Source organism: Cannabis sativa, chromosome 3 (genome assembly GCF_029168945.1).
Source record: "Cannabis sativa cultivar Pink pepper isolate KNU-18-1 chromosome 3, ASM2916894v1, whole genome shotgun sequence".
Taxonomy (NCBI): Eukaryota; Viridiplantae; Streptophyta; class Magnoliopsida; order Rosales; family Cannabaceae; genus Cannabis; species Cannabis sativa.
In genome coordinates, this window is record NC_083603.1 from 16,060,291 (window position 1) to 16,078,296 (window position 18,006).

Genomic DNA, 18,006 nt, shown 5'->3' on the forward strand with positions numbered 1-18,006 from the left:
TCAATTGAATCTAAAATTCCATCAGACACAAGTCGCTCAACTCTATTTCTAGAGATGTGACCTAACCGTTTGTGCCATAAGGAGCTTAATTTTTCATTATCCATTTTACGCTTAGTACCACGTGATTCCACATTCAAGGTTTCATTATAAGAAGCAACAGTGTCAAGCAAATATAAGTTGTCATAAACCATAAGTGAACCAGTTCCAACAGTATTTGAATTAATAGATAAACTAAAGCAATTGTTTCCAAATGAACAACAATAACCCAATTTGTCCAAACAAGAAACAGAAACCAAATTCCGTCTAAAAGACGGTACAACAAAAGTATCTATTAAGTCCAAATAGTAACCAGTACTTAACAACAACCTAAAATGCCCTATTGATTCCACATTTACCGACTTGCCATCTCCCACATAAATGCTTCTTTCAGCATCATTTGGCTTTCGGTAACTCAGGCAACCCTGCATAGAAACACTGATGTTAGTAGTAGCACCAGAATCTAACCACCAAGTGTTTCTTGGTACTGAAGCTAAATTTACCTCGGAAACGTACCAAAGTAAGAAATGTACCTTTCTTTGCTCGCCATGCAATATACTTAGCACATTCCTTCTTCATGTGTCCTTTCATGTTGCAAAAGAAACAACCATCATCACTGTTGGTTTGAGTTTGTTTCTTATGTGCAGGACCTTTATCCTTAGCAGCCTCATTCTTTCTTTTCTTGCCCTTATCTTTAGAGGTGCTTGCCAAATGAGCACTTTCAGTCTTTTCTTGCTTCAATCTTTCTTCCTCTTGAACACAAAATGAAATGAGCTCATTAAGAGTCCACTTCTCCCTTTGGCAGTTGTAACTGACCTTAAATTGACTGAATTGTGGAGGAAGAGAGATAAGCACTAAATGCACAAGCACATCATCCGAAAGCTCAAGCTTTAGTGCCTTCAACTTTGAAGCAAGGTGAGACATTTCCATAATGTACTCCCTTATGTTTTCCTTGCCCTTAAACTTCATGGAAATAAGTTTCTTTAAAAGAGTATTTGTTTCCGCCTTATCGCTTTTTGCAAAGCGTTTCTCAATTTCAGCAAGGAAAGTTGTGGCATCGGTGACCTCCTCGGACACCGCACCCCTAAAAGCCTCAGGTATGCCGCGCTTAATGATCATAAGACTCATGCGGTTTGAACGGTCCCACTTCTCATAAATCCTCCTTTGCTCGGAGGTACTGGTATCCGTAAGAGAAGCAGGACGATCCATCCTTAATGCAAGGTCAAGATCCATGCAGCCAAGAACAATAAAAATGTTCTCCTTCCAGTCCTTAAAGTTATTACCATTAAGGACCGGTACCGAATTAAGATTAGCAGATACACTAGCAACAGCTGAAAAGAACAATACAATTACATAAATAACATGCTCATATAAGAATCCAAATAAAACAATAAATTCAAATATTGGTTAATCCCATCTCAAGATACCAAACACAACATTAATATTAAGTCTTTGGACAGTAATATTAATTGTAAGCGGTACTCTTGTTGTAGTGATCAAACATTGACAATAAATTATGTCAAACAATATGCAATCTTTGGACTAACACATTGTTCACACAAAATACCTTATAATTGTCACACATTTATCACCACAAACATGCACGCAATTCAACTAAATATTAACTCACCTTTGGGTTAGTTAATAAATTTATGAATCACATACACACAATTATCATAATATTTTTATTAAATTAATTTACACAAAAGAGATCACTTTGGTGATATTTTGTTTCAATTAATTTAACTAAATATTAGATATCTTTAATGAATTTTAAACCAAAATTTGAATTTAATTGTTACTGAATTATTATTATTATTATTTTAAAATTATTATATATTTTAATTAAATAATAATAATAATAATAATAAACAAAAGAATTAAATAGAATGGAAAAAAAAAACATTCTCCACATAAACAAAAGAAAGCAACAGTAAAGAAATAACAAAAAAACTGAATTGAATGCATCATGCATTCTCTCTCGCAGGAAGAGAACAAACAAAAAACATACTGTAATGCCACATAAAAACAAACATAATATATATAACATTACAGTATATATTATGTATATGAATCTATCATTTATATGCCACAAAAAATACTGTAATCGCACGCTTATGTAATTACTTTATATATATATATATATATATTACATTAAATCACAAAACTTCAATCGCATCCTATTTACATACCAGCGATTGAACTAAGAATAAATTTACAGCAGTGGCACACATATATATATAGCATGATTAATCAAATATTTCAGATGCAAAAACTATAATTTAATGGAGGATCAATACTACCATAAATTCTCAAGAACTAATTTAGGGATGCTCTTGATACCACATGTTAGGAATACTGTAAAACTTAATTTAGCCCTAATTAATTCATGAGAATCAAACAATAGAATATAGATTAGAGGAAGCGTACCGGAGTCCATAGAATCGATCTTTGATTGGTATGATCTTCCAATTTTGCATCAAAACCTTTTCTCTGGAACTTGAGTTTTCTTGATGATGGGGATTCAAGAATACGATATGAAGCGATGCAAAAATGGGGACCAATACCTGTTTAAATTAATCATTTTTGACTATTTCTAATTTGGCCCCTCATCAAATTAGAAATTGTCTAATTGGTATCCACATATTAAAATCATAACAATCATGCCCTTAAGTCATAAACTTTATTCCAAAATAGACCACATAAATTTGACTTATTTATTTGATGACCCAACACACATTTTATATATACAATTGTGACCCCAATAAATTCTAACATTTTTGAGAAACTATTTTTATAACTAAAATAATTTATATAATTCTTAATTTACTTATATTTTTTTTAATAATATTCAAACACTTCAAAAAAATATTTTTTATTAAAAAAATAAGTCAAAGCTTATACTTATCTTATACTTCTATTTATTATATATATTTTTTTTCAATTAATCACTTTATATTAGAAAAATTCTAATTAAACAATATTAAATTATATATGATTATTTATTGTATCATTAAAAAAATAATTTATAACATCTAAAATAAAATAAAAAATATGTGCCTTTGCACATCATTTTAATCTAGTATATATATATATATATAGTATTGAATTAGGAACAAATTTCCACCACTTTCAAAGTAAGGAAACATATATATACGACATGATTAATTAAATATTTCGAATGCAAAAAAAAAAAAAATAATGAAAGATCAATACTACCATTAATTCTCAAGAACTAATTTAGGGATGCTCTTGATACCACATGTTATGAACACTACAAAACTTAATTTAGCCATAATTAATTCATGAGAATTAAACAATGGCATTATAGATTAGCGAAAGCGTACCGAAATCTATTGAATCGCTTGAAAAAAGAGTATTATCTTTCAATTTGCATCAAAACCTTTCTCTGAAACTTTTTCTCTTGGTGATGGGGATACAAGAGTGAAAAGATACGTTACAAATTGGTGACCATTACCGTTTATATTACCAACAGACAAAACTGTTGGTAATATTTATTGACTATTTCTATTTGGCCCCTCATCAAAATAGAAATTGTCCTTATGTATCCATGCCCTTAAGTCATAAACTTTATTCCAAAATAGATCACATAAATTTGACTTATTTATTTGATGACCCAACACACATTTTATATATACAATTGTGACCCCAATAAATTTTTAACAAATCCATCCTCACAAACTTTAATGTAGTATTTTCCATCTATATTTGATTTCACTATCATAATATGCAAATTGCATTATTTATCTGCATGTGTTTTAAAATGTCTTGAAACACATAAAATATTATTTTGTAAAGATACACCTAATGTGAGTAATCATTAATAAATAAGATGAAAAATATGATTCTATGTCTACAAAATTAATTGACTTGTATTGTACATGATTTCTAATATGATAGAATTCAAATGTGTACCGATTTTTGACTTGCTGGAATGTATTTTTTTAATGAAATTCATACAAATTCTAAATAAAGTTAGTAAAATTAAGTGTAATAAATATCCCCGCCATTAATTTACTAACATTTATTCTATTTATAGAGATATGTTTCATAATCTTTGGTGCTATAATGTAGAGAAATTCTTATTAATTACACATTTTTTATTATCAAATTAAACTTGCATGTATTTATGGGTGACATCATTTTATAAATTAATATAGTAAAAATTTTAAATATGTGTCTAAATCAAGTTTTTAAAGAAACTTGGAACATAAAAGTCAATGATAATTTTAAAATAAAACCACTATAATATTGCTTATTCCTTAAATTTCTAAATATAAGAACTCATTATGTCAGTAGATAAAATTTGCTCACAATTATTGTAAGTTTTGGTTAATTGTAAATCTATTGGGTTGATTAATGAAGATTCTTTTTTTGATTAAAAAAACAGAAAAAATAAATTATTAATATTCAATAAATAATTTACGAAAAATACGGGCACCATTTCCAACATAAACTACCCAAGGGGATTAAACATGCAAACCAAAATAGTTTTATCAAAAACAAAAAAAAAAGGTTAATTATGTTACATTATTAATTTCCAAATAAACAAGTACGACAACTAAGAAAATAAATTACACGCAAATCAATAACGAGTAAAACGTGAACAATTTCACCTTCTCATCTCCACTCTTATTCTTAATCACTACTTCCAAGCTTCATAATTTCCTCCATAAACATTGTCATATTAATGTATGAAGATCCATCTTCTTCAACAGTTTTCTCGGCCATCTTTTGAAGCTTTCTACTTCTTTTTCTTCTTTCCTTGCTTTCTTCTCCACCATCCAACATTTCGTTTAAAACATTCTTAACTCTTTCTCCCTTATCGTTCATTACCCAAACTTTCTCTTCCTCTCCCCATTTACTCGAATCTTCCACCCAAAGAGTTGTAGCTATGTTCAAAGCATTCACAACCAAGTTTTCATTATAAAAATGGTCACCAAATAGTGGCCAGGTAACCATAGGAACCCCTGCACATATTCCTTCAAGTATAGAATTCCATCCACAATGTGTTAAGAACACTCCAATAGAAGGATGTGATAAAATCAGCACTTGTGGGGCCCAACCCCGGATCATCAACCCTCTATCCTTGGTCCTTTCTTCAAATCCATATTCCTTTAACCATTTCTGTAGTTCTTCTGAAGCACTTGCTGCCCCACTTAAAACCCAAATAAACGGCTTGTTTGAAGCTTCCAATCCTAGTCCAAGTTGTATCAATTGTGAAGCTACCAAATTACATAAGCTTCCTAGGCAAACATACACTACAGAGGTTGTCTTCCACAAATCAAGCCACTTGAGACATTGATCCTCATCAATAGAAGATTGTTTGCCTCTTTGAGCCTTATTATTAGAATATCAACAACATTATTTAGTTCAGTTTGTTATTACTGTTATGTGTGTCAGTAGGTTGTTATTTCTGTTGTTAGTTAGCTTAGTGGTTAACAGTTCTTTTCCCTATTTTGTGGTGTTTAGTTAAGTCGGTTCCCCTGTTCTAGGATAGTTGTTTTCTTTCTCTGTTTTGTAATTGCTATATATAGCTTTGTTTCCTCTGTAACAATTAATTCAATCAATATACAATTTTCTTTTCTTTTCTTCTTCGCATTATGGTATCAGAGCGGGGAATAGATGATTCCCCCTAATCGATCCGAAAATCTTCCGCTGCACTCGTCGTGTTCTTGTCTCCGACGACGCAATCAATTCTGCAATTTCCTCCCGAGTACTTCTCTCGGCGCAACCTATCCAACTGTTCAGGATTTCATTCTTTCTGAATCTTCACCATGTCAAGCGAGGAACAATCCCCATCTCAGACAGAAATTGGAGAATCCACTCCATCTGCAACACACAATCCCACACTACAGACGAATCCAAATCTGCTAATTGGAAATGTGAAGAACCCTCTTGAAGACCCAACAAATCCCTATTATCTCCACCATGGAGATAACCCAGGTAATGTTCTTGTTTCCCAATTACTAACTGGCCAAGATAATTATATATCTTGGAGTAGGGCTATGCAGCTCTCTATTTCAGTCAAGAACAAACTAGGCTTTCTTGATGGTAGTATCCCTAAACCTTCACCTTCTGATTACATTCTTTACAATGCTTGGATTAGAAATAACAATATTGTAATATCTTGGATTTTGAATTCGGTTTCTAAGGAGATTTCTTCTAGTATCCTCTATGACGAATCTGCTGCAGCCATTTGGGCTGACTTAAAGGTCCGATTTCATCAAAGAAATGGTCCTCATATATACAATCTTAGAAAGAGCCTCATGAACCTAAGGCAAGAAAATCAAAGTATTGGTATATACTTTACCAAACTTAAAACCATTTGGGAAGAGCTATCTAATTACAGGCCTACTTGCACTTGTAATTGTTGCACTTGTGGAGGTGTAAAAAGATTGCAAGAACACTATCATATGGAGTATGTTATCTCATTTCTCATGGGATTATCTGACCATTTTTCTCAAGTGCGTGGTAGTATTCTGCTCATGGATCCCCTTCCCGAAGTTAATCGCGTTTTTCATCTTGTGACTCAAGAAGAAAACCAGAAAAATAGCACTGCTGCTGGTACAGCCGATCCTCCTTCAAACATGGCTTTTGCTTTTCAAAACAACAAAGCCAATTCTAAACCAGAAAATCAAGGAACCAAGAACCATCCTCCAAAGAAAAACAGGCCTTTTTGCACCCATTGTAACATACTCGGTCATACCATTGAAAGGTGTTACAAAATACATGGATATCCACCAGGTTTTAACAAGAATAAACAAAAGGAAGAAGCTGCTAATCAGGTGCAAACTAGCAAGGAAAACAACACCAATACTGAGGACAACAACACATTTCTTCCCCAATTAAGTGCTGCCCAATATCAGCAACTTCTCAACCTTTTGGCAAACCAACAACCGAGTCTTACACCTGCTGATCCGAGTTCATCTACAGGTAACTCAGGTATGGTTTTAACTTGCAGCAATATTTCAGTTTTTCAACACTCCTGGATAGTTGATTCGGGTGCTACAAGACATATTTGCAATAATGCAAAGTTGTTTCAATTTATATGTCCTGTAGGTTCAACTAATCTGATATTACCCAATAATGATGTTCTTACTGTTAGTCATAGTGGTGATATCAAAATTAATGATTCTCTAACTCTTAAAGATGTTCTATATGTTCCTAAATTCAAGCTTAATATTATTTCTGTGAGCTGCCTCATTCATGACAGTATTGCTTCTATTTTTTTCCAAACTGATGGCTTTCATATTCAGGAAAATCTCACCAAGAAAATGATTGGCAAGGGTAGAGTCAAAAATGGTCTCTACATGTTGGATCCTACACCTAAAGATGCACATGTGTGCACGGTTCCCGCTGACATATGGCATTCAAGGCTAGGACATCCTTCTAAGAATCGCCTATCTTTACTAAGCAATACTTTGAAGTGTAATTTTGATTCTTTACACAAAAAACTGCCATGCTATGTTTGTCCCTTAGCAAAACAAAGAAAATTGCCTTTTTCTAATAATACTACCTTTTCTACTAATAAATTTGACTTGATACATTGTGATATTTGGGGTCCATATCATATTCCTTCATATTCTAATCATAAATACTTTCTCACTCTTGTTGATGATCATACCCGATTCACATGGATATATTTGCTTCAACATAAATCTGATGTTTCCACTATCATACCACAATTTTTATCTTATATTCAAACACAATTTAATTGTGTTTTCAAAAAATTCAGATCTGATAATGCACCTGAATTAGTCTTTAAAGATCTTTTCTTAAAATATGGCATAATGCATGATTTCACTTGTGTCGAAACACCTGAACAAAACGCTATTGCCGAAAGAAAACATCAGCATCTTTTAAATGTAGCCCGTGCTCTATATTTTCAATCTAAGGTTCCTATACGTTTTTGGACAGATTGTCTAATGACAGCTGTGTTTCTCATCAACCGCACTCCCACACCAAACCTTGGGAACAAAACTCCTTACGAATTACTTTTTGATGAATTACCTGATTATACTAATATGAGAAGTTTTGGTTGTCTTGTGTTTGCTTCAACTCTTACAGCTCATAGAACAAAGTTTGAACCACGAGCTCGGACATGTGTTTTCATAGGCTACCCAAAAGGAATCAAAGGATACAAACTCTATGACATAAACTCTAAGCAAATCTTTATCTCAAGAAATGTTGTTTTTCATGAAAGTATATATCCTTTTCATAAATTGAATAATGACACAAGCATGCTTGATCCTTTTTCAAATATGGTTTTACCAACATCTAATGTTTCTCTAACACCTATTCAAGATTTTCCTCCTACAGGTACTAGAATTTCTGCCACTAATGATGCTTTGCAGGAACATATACCAGCAGCAATGGACAAGAACACACCAGTCCATACATCAGTTCCTGCTTCTTTTTCTGCATCTGAACCTATTTCACCAGCAGCAAGCGATCCATTAGTCACACCAGATTCTCCCAAGTCACCTTCGGATGCCCCTGCTGTTGTGCCATGTGATCCCACAAACAGTGAACATACTTCATCTCAGAATTTAAGACGCTCCAGCAGAGCCTCTAAACCACCACAATATCTTAGAGATTATGAATGCCACTCTGTCATAAATGACAGATCTTCTACTCCTCATCCTCTTGATAAATTTCTATCTTATAATAAGCTTTCTGATTCTCACAAGGCTTTTATCCTTGCAGTAACAGCTCTCTTTGAACCAACTTCATACAACCAGGCTGTTCATATCAAGATCTGGAATCAAGCTATGCAAACCGAGATCTTTGCCCTCCTCAAAAACAAAACATGGACCGTTGTTCCCTTACCACCAAACAAACGTGCCATTGGTTGTCGTTGGGTATACAAAATCAAATATAATAGTGATGGATCCGTAGAAAGATGCAAAGCTCGCCTAGTTGCACAAGGATATACTCAACAAGAAGGACTTGATTTTTTTGACACTTTTTCTCCAGTTGCTAAGATGGTCACTTTCAAATTGCTCTTAGCCATTTCAACAATCAAACAATGGCCCATTCTTCAACTTGACATCAACAACGCTTTTCTCAATGGAGACCTTCAAGAAGAAGTCTACATGACACTCCCACAAGGACTTCCACTACCTACTGATGTCCCCTCCAATACAACACTTGTTTGCAAATTGCACAAGTCCATTTATGGCCTTAAACAATCATCAAGGCAATGGTATCGCAAACTTTCTGATGCTCTTCTAGATGATGGTTTCCAACAATCAAAGGCTGATTATACCTTATTTACTAAAGGATCACAAGACACTTTCATCGCTCTTCTTGTTTACGTGGATGATATAATCATCACTGGACCTAGCCTACACCTTCTCCATCAATTACAAGAGACTCTCAACAACAAATTCAGCCTGAAGGCTCTCGGCCCCTTAAAATACTTCCTTGGTTTTGAGATAGCCCGGTCTAGTGAAGGACTTTTTCTATCTCAACGAAAGTACACTATTCAATTACTTGAAGACACTGGATACATAGGTAGTAAACCTACCAAAACACCTATGGATCCAAGACTAAAGCTAGATGATGAGCAAGGAGAACCACTTGATAACCCCTCTTCATATCGACAATTGATTGGCCGCCTTCTCTACTTAACATTGTCTAGACCCGACATCACCTATGCTGTCAACAATCTTAGTCAGTTCATGGCTAAGCCTCGCACTCCTCATCTACAAGCTGTTCACCATTTGATTCGATACCTTAAAGGTAGCCCCGGCCAGGGTCTTCTTTACACTACTACCTCCTCCTTACACCTTAGAGGATTTTCTGATTCTGATTGGGCATCTTGCCCCACTACTCGAAGATCCACCACGGGATTTTGTGTCTTTTTAGGCGACTGTCTCATCTCATGGCGCACCAAGAAGCAGCCTACTATCTCCAAAAGTTCAGCTGAAGCTGAATACCGAGCCCTTGCTGCCACTGGTAGCGAATTAACTTGGCTTCAATATCTTCTTCAAGATTTTCAAGTTTCCCAAAATGGTCCAGCCTTCATATATTGTGACAATCGCTCCGCCATCCACATCGCCAACAACCCCACTTTTCATGAGCGCACCAAACATATCGAACTTGATTGTCACTTCATTCGTGACAAAATCAAGAATTCCACCATACGGCTCATCCCTGTCAACAGCTCTCTTCAACTTGCTGATGCCTTTACAAAACCGCTGCCTTCTACTATTCTCTCTTCTCATATTGCCAAGATGTCCGTTCATGACATATACCGTCCACCTTGAGGGGGGGATATTAGAATATCAACAACATTATTTAGTTCAGTTTGTTATTACTGTTATGTGTGTCAGTAGGTTGTTATTTCTGTTGTTAGTTAGCTTAGTGGTTAACAGTTCTTTTCCCTATTTTGTGGTGTTTAGTTAAGTCGGTTCCCCTGTTCTAGGATAGTTGTTTTCTTTCTCTGTTTTGTAATTGCTATATATAGCTTTGTTTCCTCTGTAACAATTAATTCAATCAATATACAATTTTCTTTTCTTTTCTTCTTCGCATTACTTATCCAATTCATCTCTGTTGCATAAAGAAACCGGTCCAACACACCAAACTTTACCATCCCTCAACTTCTTGTAGTCATCGATAAAAGCTGGCTCCAATTCTTCAGAAGTATTAATGATTATTCCATAAGAACCTTTCTCAGCTTCCATCCATTGGTCAAGAAATCGTTTACTTGGTAACTGAGCTTTGGTAATCTCAAACCGTTTTGACAAACCAGGCACAACAAAGCATTCTGTTTCAGAACTAATATTCTCAAGAACATTGGAACTGTACACATTACGCCAACATAACATGCATAAGCAGCTCGTTACAGAGAATGATATCATTGGGATGTTGAATTTTCGAGCTATGTTGATTGTCCAAGGAAAAACCATGTCACCAATTATGCAATTTGGCCTCAAATTAAGCTCTTCAATTCTTTTTTCTGCTGGTTGTTGCATCATAGAGGCTGCTTGAAAGAGTTTTGATGCCCAATGTAGAGACGGTAGCTTGTCCAAATTGTCACATCCTTCGGGTAATCCTACTTCTTTTGAAGGAAAATCTAATATGATTAGATCAATACTAAGCCCGGTTTCAACAGCACGAGCAAGAATTCTTTCGAAACAGGCTGCGTTACCTGGTGTGGTGACTACGGTGATCTTGGCACCACGTTTGGCCAACATCCTGGCTATGTCTATCATTGGAATCATGTGGCCTTGTGCCATGAAAGGAATCATGAGAAAGTGGAGCTGTTTTTGATGAGAATCCATTGAAATTTCAGAGGAAAAGAAAAAGAAAACAGATTAATTATAGGGCTATATAATTAATGTTATTTATATTCCTCGCTATGGGGCTTGTTGTTAGTCTTGCTATATATATACTCTCAACTCAAGCAAACGTGCGACGTCGTGCCTTGTATATATATATTGTGCGTATTATATTAATGAAAAATTTTATAATACACCTTTAAAAAAATTCACCCATACTTTTATTTGTTTTTGTATTTTAAATAATATTTTAGTCAATTTTTTTTTAATAGTCACGTGTATTATAATTAGGGATTTTTTTACTTTTACTTCAAAATAGTTTTTATTTTTTTATTTTTACGGAATTCTACATAGAAATTCCTATTGCAACTAGCGCTACAGAAACCCTATTGCAACTAGCGCTACAGAAACCCTATTGCAACTAGCGCTGCAACCACTTTAGAAACTCAAACGGTAAATTTGAAAAAAAAAAAAAAAAATTAAAAAATAGTATATATGGTAATTTCTCTTATAATTATTTAAGATATTCTATAAAATTTTAAAAAATTTGAAAAAAAATTTAACGTATAAAAAATAGTATTAAAATAGTTTATTGCATGCATGATTATTTTATTTTATTTGTGTATCAAATAGATTGTTTTAATATTATTTTCAATATTATATATTATCCTGAATTTTCAAAAAATTTATCAGATATTGTAAAAGATTATAACTTACACAAAAATAAAAAGGTTAGACAAAATTTTTGATAGATCCTAAAATAAGTAAAGAGTGCATTAATAAATTTCTTTTAAAGTCAATGCATTATAACCTATATTATAATATCTTTTATAGTGATATATGCTGTCATTTCATGTTACCGTATTTTATTGAATACGCAAGTAACGTGGGTATTATGATTATCAATAATTTTCTTCATTAAATTTATTTTATTCATATTACAAGAAATATATATTTTTTTTAACTGAGTGAAATAAATCACACTATACAGTGGTCACATCGAAAGAGTTTCAATTAATAAACTGTTCTACTCGAAATTCGGCTAGAGGACACGTGTCAAAGTAAAAAGAATGTGAATCGATGCAATATCTTTTTTATGGAATAACTCATTAATTGCGCAAGTATCAGTGTATATTTGTAACCGACTGACTGAAAGGTCTTAGGCGAGGAATCAATGTACGGATTGACACTTAGTGTATTAATGAGAAACCATATGTCGCTAAAGGTGAATAGCGAGGCACTGGAGAAAAGTAACACATACCTTAACTTGCAATAAGCAAACTGAGTGTAAAAGTCGGATAGGCTCGAAGAACAAGAATGCGAGATGACCATCTCGATACGAGGAAACTTCCTCTAGTTTCATCCAAGTAACAGGAGCGAGACTCATAACCCTGGCAAGTCGAAAGATTTCTGTATAATCGCGATCGACGTAAGACATATCTTGTCGACCTCGGAAAGAAGAATGGTTCCAACTCGCCATTGGGATCACTGCAATCAAGTTTTGTCGAGACATCTCCAGATTCAACAATTAAAGACGTGTTTACACTACTACAAAAACACCCTTTAGAGGCGGTTTTTAAGCCCTTTAGGCGTCGGTTTTCGCGAAATTCGCTACCGACGCTGATCAGGGCGACGCTAAAGGGTTTATATGAACCGACGCCATATATACCCCTATGGCGTCGGTTATTAGCTGGCAACCGACGCCATAAGGGTACATATGGCGTCGGTTCCTAGCCAATAACCGACGCCATATATGGCGTAGGAACCGACGCCATATGTAGGCGAATTTCAGGTTTCCTCATTTTTTTTTTAAATTTAATTATATTATTTTAATTTTATATTTATTAATTTATATATTATTTTATTTAATTTAAATTACATATTTATTTAAATTTTAAATTACATATTTATTTAATTTAATTATATATTAATTACATTTTAAATTAAATAGTAATTAAATTTGGGTAAAAACATAATTTGATTTCATAAAAATAATTAAATATTACACAAAAATGTAAAATTAGTTAAAAATATTAATAAGTTAATAAATCTAATTACAAGTTAATCTATAAAAATTACATAATGAAGAAAAATTCTTCGACCTTTGAACCTCAATCGTCACCGTGAATCACCGCCATCAATTGTTCGATCCACTTTCGCTGTAGTGGTAACAATTCTGTTTTTGGATCGTATTGCTTCTTACCCCCAAACTGTTAAAAAAATTAAAAATTTATATTAGTTTATGTATATGTATATTATATATTTGTTATTATAAAATTTATATACTATGATCAATAATTAAAACTTACAGCTTTTTGATCTTGTATGTAACGGTTGGGGTTGGCACGTGCGACGATGTCAGTGATATATTTCAAAACATAAAAACCGCATTCTTGGCTTTTAGGTTGTCTTGGACAGTTTGCTTGTGAAATTCCTTGCCACGGGCCAAGATACTGATGTGCGTCCCCTATATACATGAATGCCCTGTTTGGGAAAATTATATTAGCATTTCAATTCGTTAGTTAATTTAAATTCGTTACATAAGAAGTCATTAAATTATTACCTTCCGATCATTTGTTCTATTTCTTCGGGAATTGGGCGGCCTTTTACAGGGTTTAAATGGATAATTTTCCTTGGCGCAACCACCACTAGCGTCCAATGCATCCTAGAAAATTATATTGGAATATAAGTAAGATAGTATAAAAATAATTTGAAGACATAATATAGAAATGAACAATTAGCACTAAAGAATTTAATAAAGTTTACCCGATATTCCAAGGAATAAAGAACATTTGGTGGTTGCTGTTCATTAATGATAACCAATTAGCCAATCGTCTTGCCGCATCGTCAAAAGACTGACTCTGTTCTTCATCGCTGATCCCATGCACTGTGAGAAGCTCGGGTCGTAAAACTTGAAAATTTTTCTCGTACCGTTGATGCTCTCCCATATGTGCTCGCCAAAAAAAAGTGTTAGTGCCTTATAATAATTTAACTATAATTTGATATAAGGTTAATTAGATTAAAGAAGAGTATACATCATTCCAAACAAGATTCCCTCGGTTGCCGATGTAGTTACACGTAGCAACCTGCTGCAAATCCTCTCCAGATAAAATGATCTGGGTACGCGGTGCAATGAATCCTCGGGGGACAGAAATTGTGATTATATCACGTTTATCTTTGAGCCTTAGGAATTCATGAATCATCCATTTTAGCGAATTAGGGATCAACGCCATCTTCTCTTCCGTGAACAACTCATCTTCCCGTGCACCACGGCTTTGTGGAGAAAGCATCGGAGCTTTCCCCTTTGACGCATCACGTCTTGAGGGCGGTTGAGCGAGTGGACCCTAAACAAAACAGAACATAATATATATATATCAAATTTTATCTAAATTCTACCGAAATTTTGGCAGCATAACGGTTGTAATTGAATGACCCCAAAAATTTTGAACATGGCTGTATAACGACAAATAACACATATATAACAGTAGTTTGTTCATCCATCCCACCGCAAAGACATATATTCGCGTAACCTACTTCACTACGGATGAATATTGAAGATATTCAAACTCCACTAATCATTAATAATTAATTTCAGTTGAGAAGTTACCTCGGTTGTTAAAATTAAGTGTTTAGGCCAAGGAAGGAACATCTGGTACACGTCCCTAACATATCTGAACTCTTCAATTGGGACTGGGATTTCAGCGTCCTCTTGCAGGATTTCCGAAACCATGATCCGAGCATGTGAATCATCGTAATCCTGGCAGTGAACTTTGATCTTACCCACATGCTCGTACAAATACCCTCGGGCCACAATATTGTCGATGTTGTCGAGCGAGAGATGTACTTGCCGATTAAGGGCCGCATGGTCATCAAAATTGTATAGGATACCTGGGTCGTTGAGGGAAATGAACTCCTCAAAGATAAATTTGTGGTTGTACCTCATCCCGAGGAGCGTATGGTTGTGGAACATACGCCTCACCAGCCCACCTCTCCTTCTTCCTCTTGTTCGGCAGCGTTCCTCCGTCGCTTAAGGGATTGGACTTCGGCTTTTAATTGTTCAATCTCCTTCGCTTGCCGAGCCACAACATCAGACACTTCCCTTTTCTTCCTGCCGAACAGTTGAGATGCCCTGGTCAGGAACCTACAAATCATAAAATGCAAATTAGCAACGATTTCATTTGTGTAACTAAATAAATAACATTTGAAATAATAGCATACCCAGCAGCCCTGACACGTCCAGGATGCTCTGGTGTCCCGAGCGCCTGCGTGAGGATATCGTTTTGGCCCTGGACCTGAATTTGTCCCTGACTAAGCTTCTCCTCTAATTGAGCCTAATGCACGCATATATTCAAGCAATTAGTATATGAATTATATACACTAACTCATGAGTAGAACTCAATTAAGGATTAATATATACTTACTATCTTCTCGGCAATTTCCTTGTCGTAATCAGTGACAAGTTTTCTACTCTTGGTGCGAGATTTAATCCAAACACGGTGGCGGGGAGGATCTGCAACTTCGAGGTCCTTTTTCTACATAACGTTATAACAATGAAATGAGTACCAATTAAATTGTATAGCACATTATAGCACATTAAATTTTAAGTATTACTTACCACAGCTTCCCGTACGTTCACCATTCCACTCCGACCACTTCGATGTCTGGATTGAATTTTTGAGGAACGTTCACGTTGCACTTTACTCAATTCCTACAATGCCAAAAAAATACATTAGATACATGTACTTGTATTTAAGAGTTTATCTTAGTGTTAATATAATTAGCGTACCAGAAATTTAGGAGTTAGTCGACTTTCAACAAATTTGCACCAATCAGCAGCGTCGATCTCGGGGTGCTTTTCAGGGACTTGTGCCAGTCGTCCCAGATCATTCTCTTTCAACGCGGGCATTATGATGTCTTTTGTCATCCTATTCTTGAAGTCTTTCATTAACTTCCCAGCTAGGATGAGACAATCATGTTTGAAGGTGTCCGGCACAATGAACCCCGTCTATTTTGAAGGAAAACAAACACGGTTAGAATCAACATTTTGAGTAATAGAAAAACAAATCAAAATTCTAACAAATAATAGCTTACCTGAATGTCTTTCCAAACTTTATTTTTCAGAGTCGGGTTGACTTCTTTCCAGTTTTTATAAGCCAACCCTATTGTCTGCCGACATCTGACTCCTAGAGTGGATACGAGCTTCGCATAGCTTTTTCCACAGTATTGACCTTTATCATTAACTTCGAGGGCCACTCTTTTGCCCTGATCCATTAGTTTGGATATTTCATTCATTTGCGTCGGCCCTCGTGTAGGTATTGTGGTTGGACACTCTGCCTCTGGGTCTGAATCAGATCCCGAACTCGAGTTGGCCATATCTACACCATTAACAAACAAAATTGAATATCATGCTACTAATAACACTAAATTCTACCGAAATTTGATCCAAATTCTACCGAAATTTTGGCAGCATAACGGCTGTAATTGGACGTTCCCAAAATTTTTAAAAGTGCCAAAAGTAACAAACAGAACAAATATAACAATACAGAACAAAGAAACTAACATAAACAATACAAAATTTATCCACCAATCCGACCGCAGTACATGTATTCGCAGAACCTACTTCACTACGGATGAATATTTAAGATATTCAAACTCAACTAAGCATACATTGATAATTAATTATACTAACAAAAGGTTAGCGGATGGATATACCTATTGCAAATCCGATCAACACCGAAATATGTCGATCGACTCTCAAATATTAGCACATAACCTATAACATAATGCAATATACAACCAAATTAAAATTTTAATTATTAAATTACTTACTAGTTATTAAACAAAGTAGCAAGTTACTAGTTACTAATTTCTATAATTTTTTTTAAAAATAACATATACATATATATACATATATAATCAACTAAATATCACACTACCATTATTTTAAAAACTTTAACTCTAAACTAATTAAATTCCTACTACCTCTCATTCTCATTCACAACAAATATATATACAATACAAATACACAAAATACACAAATAGTATATACACAATATATATACACACAACATATATATAAACACATATTCAATAATAAAATACAAAATATACACATATATATTATATATCAAGTAAATAAATATTTACCTTATAAACGCAATCCGGCGACAAATTGCGACCAAAAATCCGGCCACCTATAGCACACACAATATAATATCAATAAAATGAAAAAATCCTAAAAAAAATTTACAAAAATGAAATAATACCAATGTACATTAATAAAATGAACAGAAATCATATTTATACCTTAATGAACGTTGAGATTGAACGATTTCTCCGCTAAAAGCGGTGGTCGGAGTTAAACCACCACTTTTTTTTAAAATAGGTTCGGGTACAGTGTAAATGGGTGAAAAAACAAAACTTTTTTAGTGTATGGGATTAGATATTGAAAATAGAAACTTTTAAGACAAAAATGAGGTGAAATGGTGAAGAAATGAGTGAGATATGTGGGTTTTTAGAGGTGGTTGGCGAGGGTTTTCGTGGGTTTTCTCTGCTGTAGAAGTGGCTGGGTATATGCTGGAGAAGAAGAAGTGAGGAAGAAGAAGACGATGCAGAGGTTATACTCTGGGAGACCCTATGCCGTCGGTTCCTAGCAAAGAAC

The 18,006-nt window shown here is 34.3% G+C and overlaps 5 protein-coding genes across 5 annotated transcripts; all 5 read right to left on the reverse strand.

The window, feature by feature from the left end:
• Positions 1 to 219: 219 nt before the first annotated feature.
• Positions 220 to 2,319, reverse strand: LOC133035651 (uncharacterized). The gene is made up of 2 exons (XM_061111700.1): positions 570 to 2,319; positions 220 to 461 (listed from the first exon to the last, which is right to left on the reverse strand). Exons 1-2 carry the CDS (start codon positions 1,267 to 1,269, stop codon positions 433 to 435), a joined length of 729 nt encoding a protein of 242 aa, XP_060967683.1. The 5' UTR covers positions 1,270 to 2,319; the 3' UTR covers positions 220 to 432.
• A 2,376-nt stretch (positions 2,320 to 4,695) lies between these two features.
• On the reverse strand, positions 4,696 to 5,369 carry LOC133035943 (UDP-glycosyltransferase 73C11-like). Its single transcript, XM_061112388.1, has 2 exons — positions 5,351 to 5,369; positions 4,696 to 5,255 (listed from the first exon to the last, which is right to left on the reverse strand). Exons 1-2 carry the CDS (start codon positions 5,367 to 5,369, stop codon positions 4,696 to 4,698), a joined length of 579 nt encoding a protein of 192 aa, XP_060968371.1.
• Positions 5,370 to 10,595: 5,226 nt separating this feature from the next.
• LOC115709226 (UDP-glycosyltransferase 73C11) lies at positions 10,596 to 11,348 on the reverse strand. The gene has a single exon (XM_061112389.1). It carries the CDS (start codon positions 11,346 to 11,348, stop codon positions 10,596 to 10,598), a length of 753 nt encoding a protein of 250 aa, XP_060968372.1.
• A 2,023-nt stretch (positions 11,349 to 13,371) lies between these two features.
• On the reverse strand, positions 13,372 to 14,239 carry LOC133035436 (uncharacterized). The gene is made up of 4 exons (XM_061111296.1): positions 14,112 to 14,239; positions 13,909 to 14,010; positions 13,655 to 13,829; positions 13,372 to 13,555 (listed from the first exon to the last, which is right to left on the reverse strand). The coding sequence occupies exons 1-4, from the start codon at positions 14,153 to 14,155 to the stop codon at positions 13,457 to 13,459; spliced, it is 420 nt and encodes a 139-aa protein (XP_060967279.1). The 5' UTR covers positions 14,156 to 14,239; the 3' UTR covers positions 13,372 to 13,456.
• A 599-nt stretch (positions 14,240 to 14,838) lies between these two features.
• On the reverse strand, positions 14,839 to 18,006 carry LOC115709653 (uncharacterized). The gene is made up of 6 exons (XM_061112390.1): positions 17,493 to 18,006; positions 15,961 to 16,720; positions 15,767 to 15,877; positions 15,564 to 15,676; positions 15,373 to 15,486; positions 14,839 to 14,875 (listed from the first exon to the last, which is right to left on the reverse strand). The coding sequence occupies exons 2-6, from the start codon at positions 15,982 to 15,984 to the stop codon at positions 14,839 to 14,841; spliced, it is 399 nt and encodes a 132-aa protein (XP_060968373.1). The 5' UTR covers positions 15,985 to 16,720; positions 17,493 to 18,006.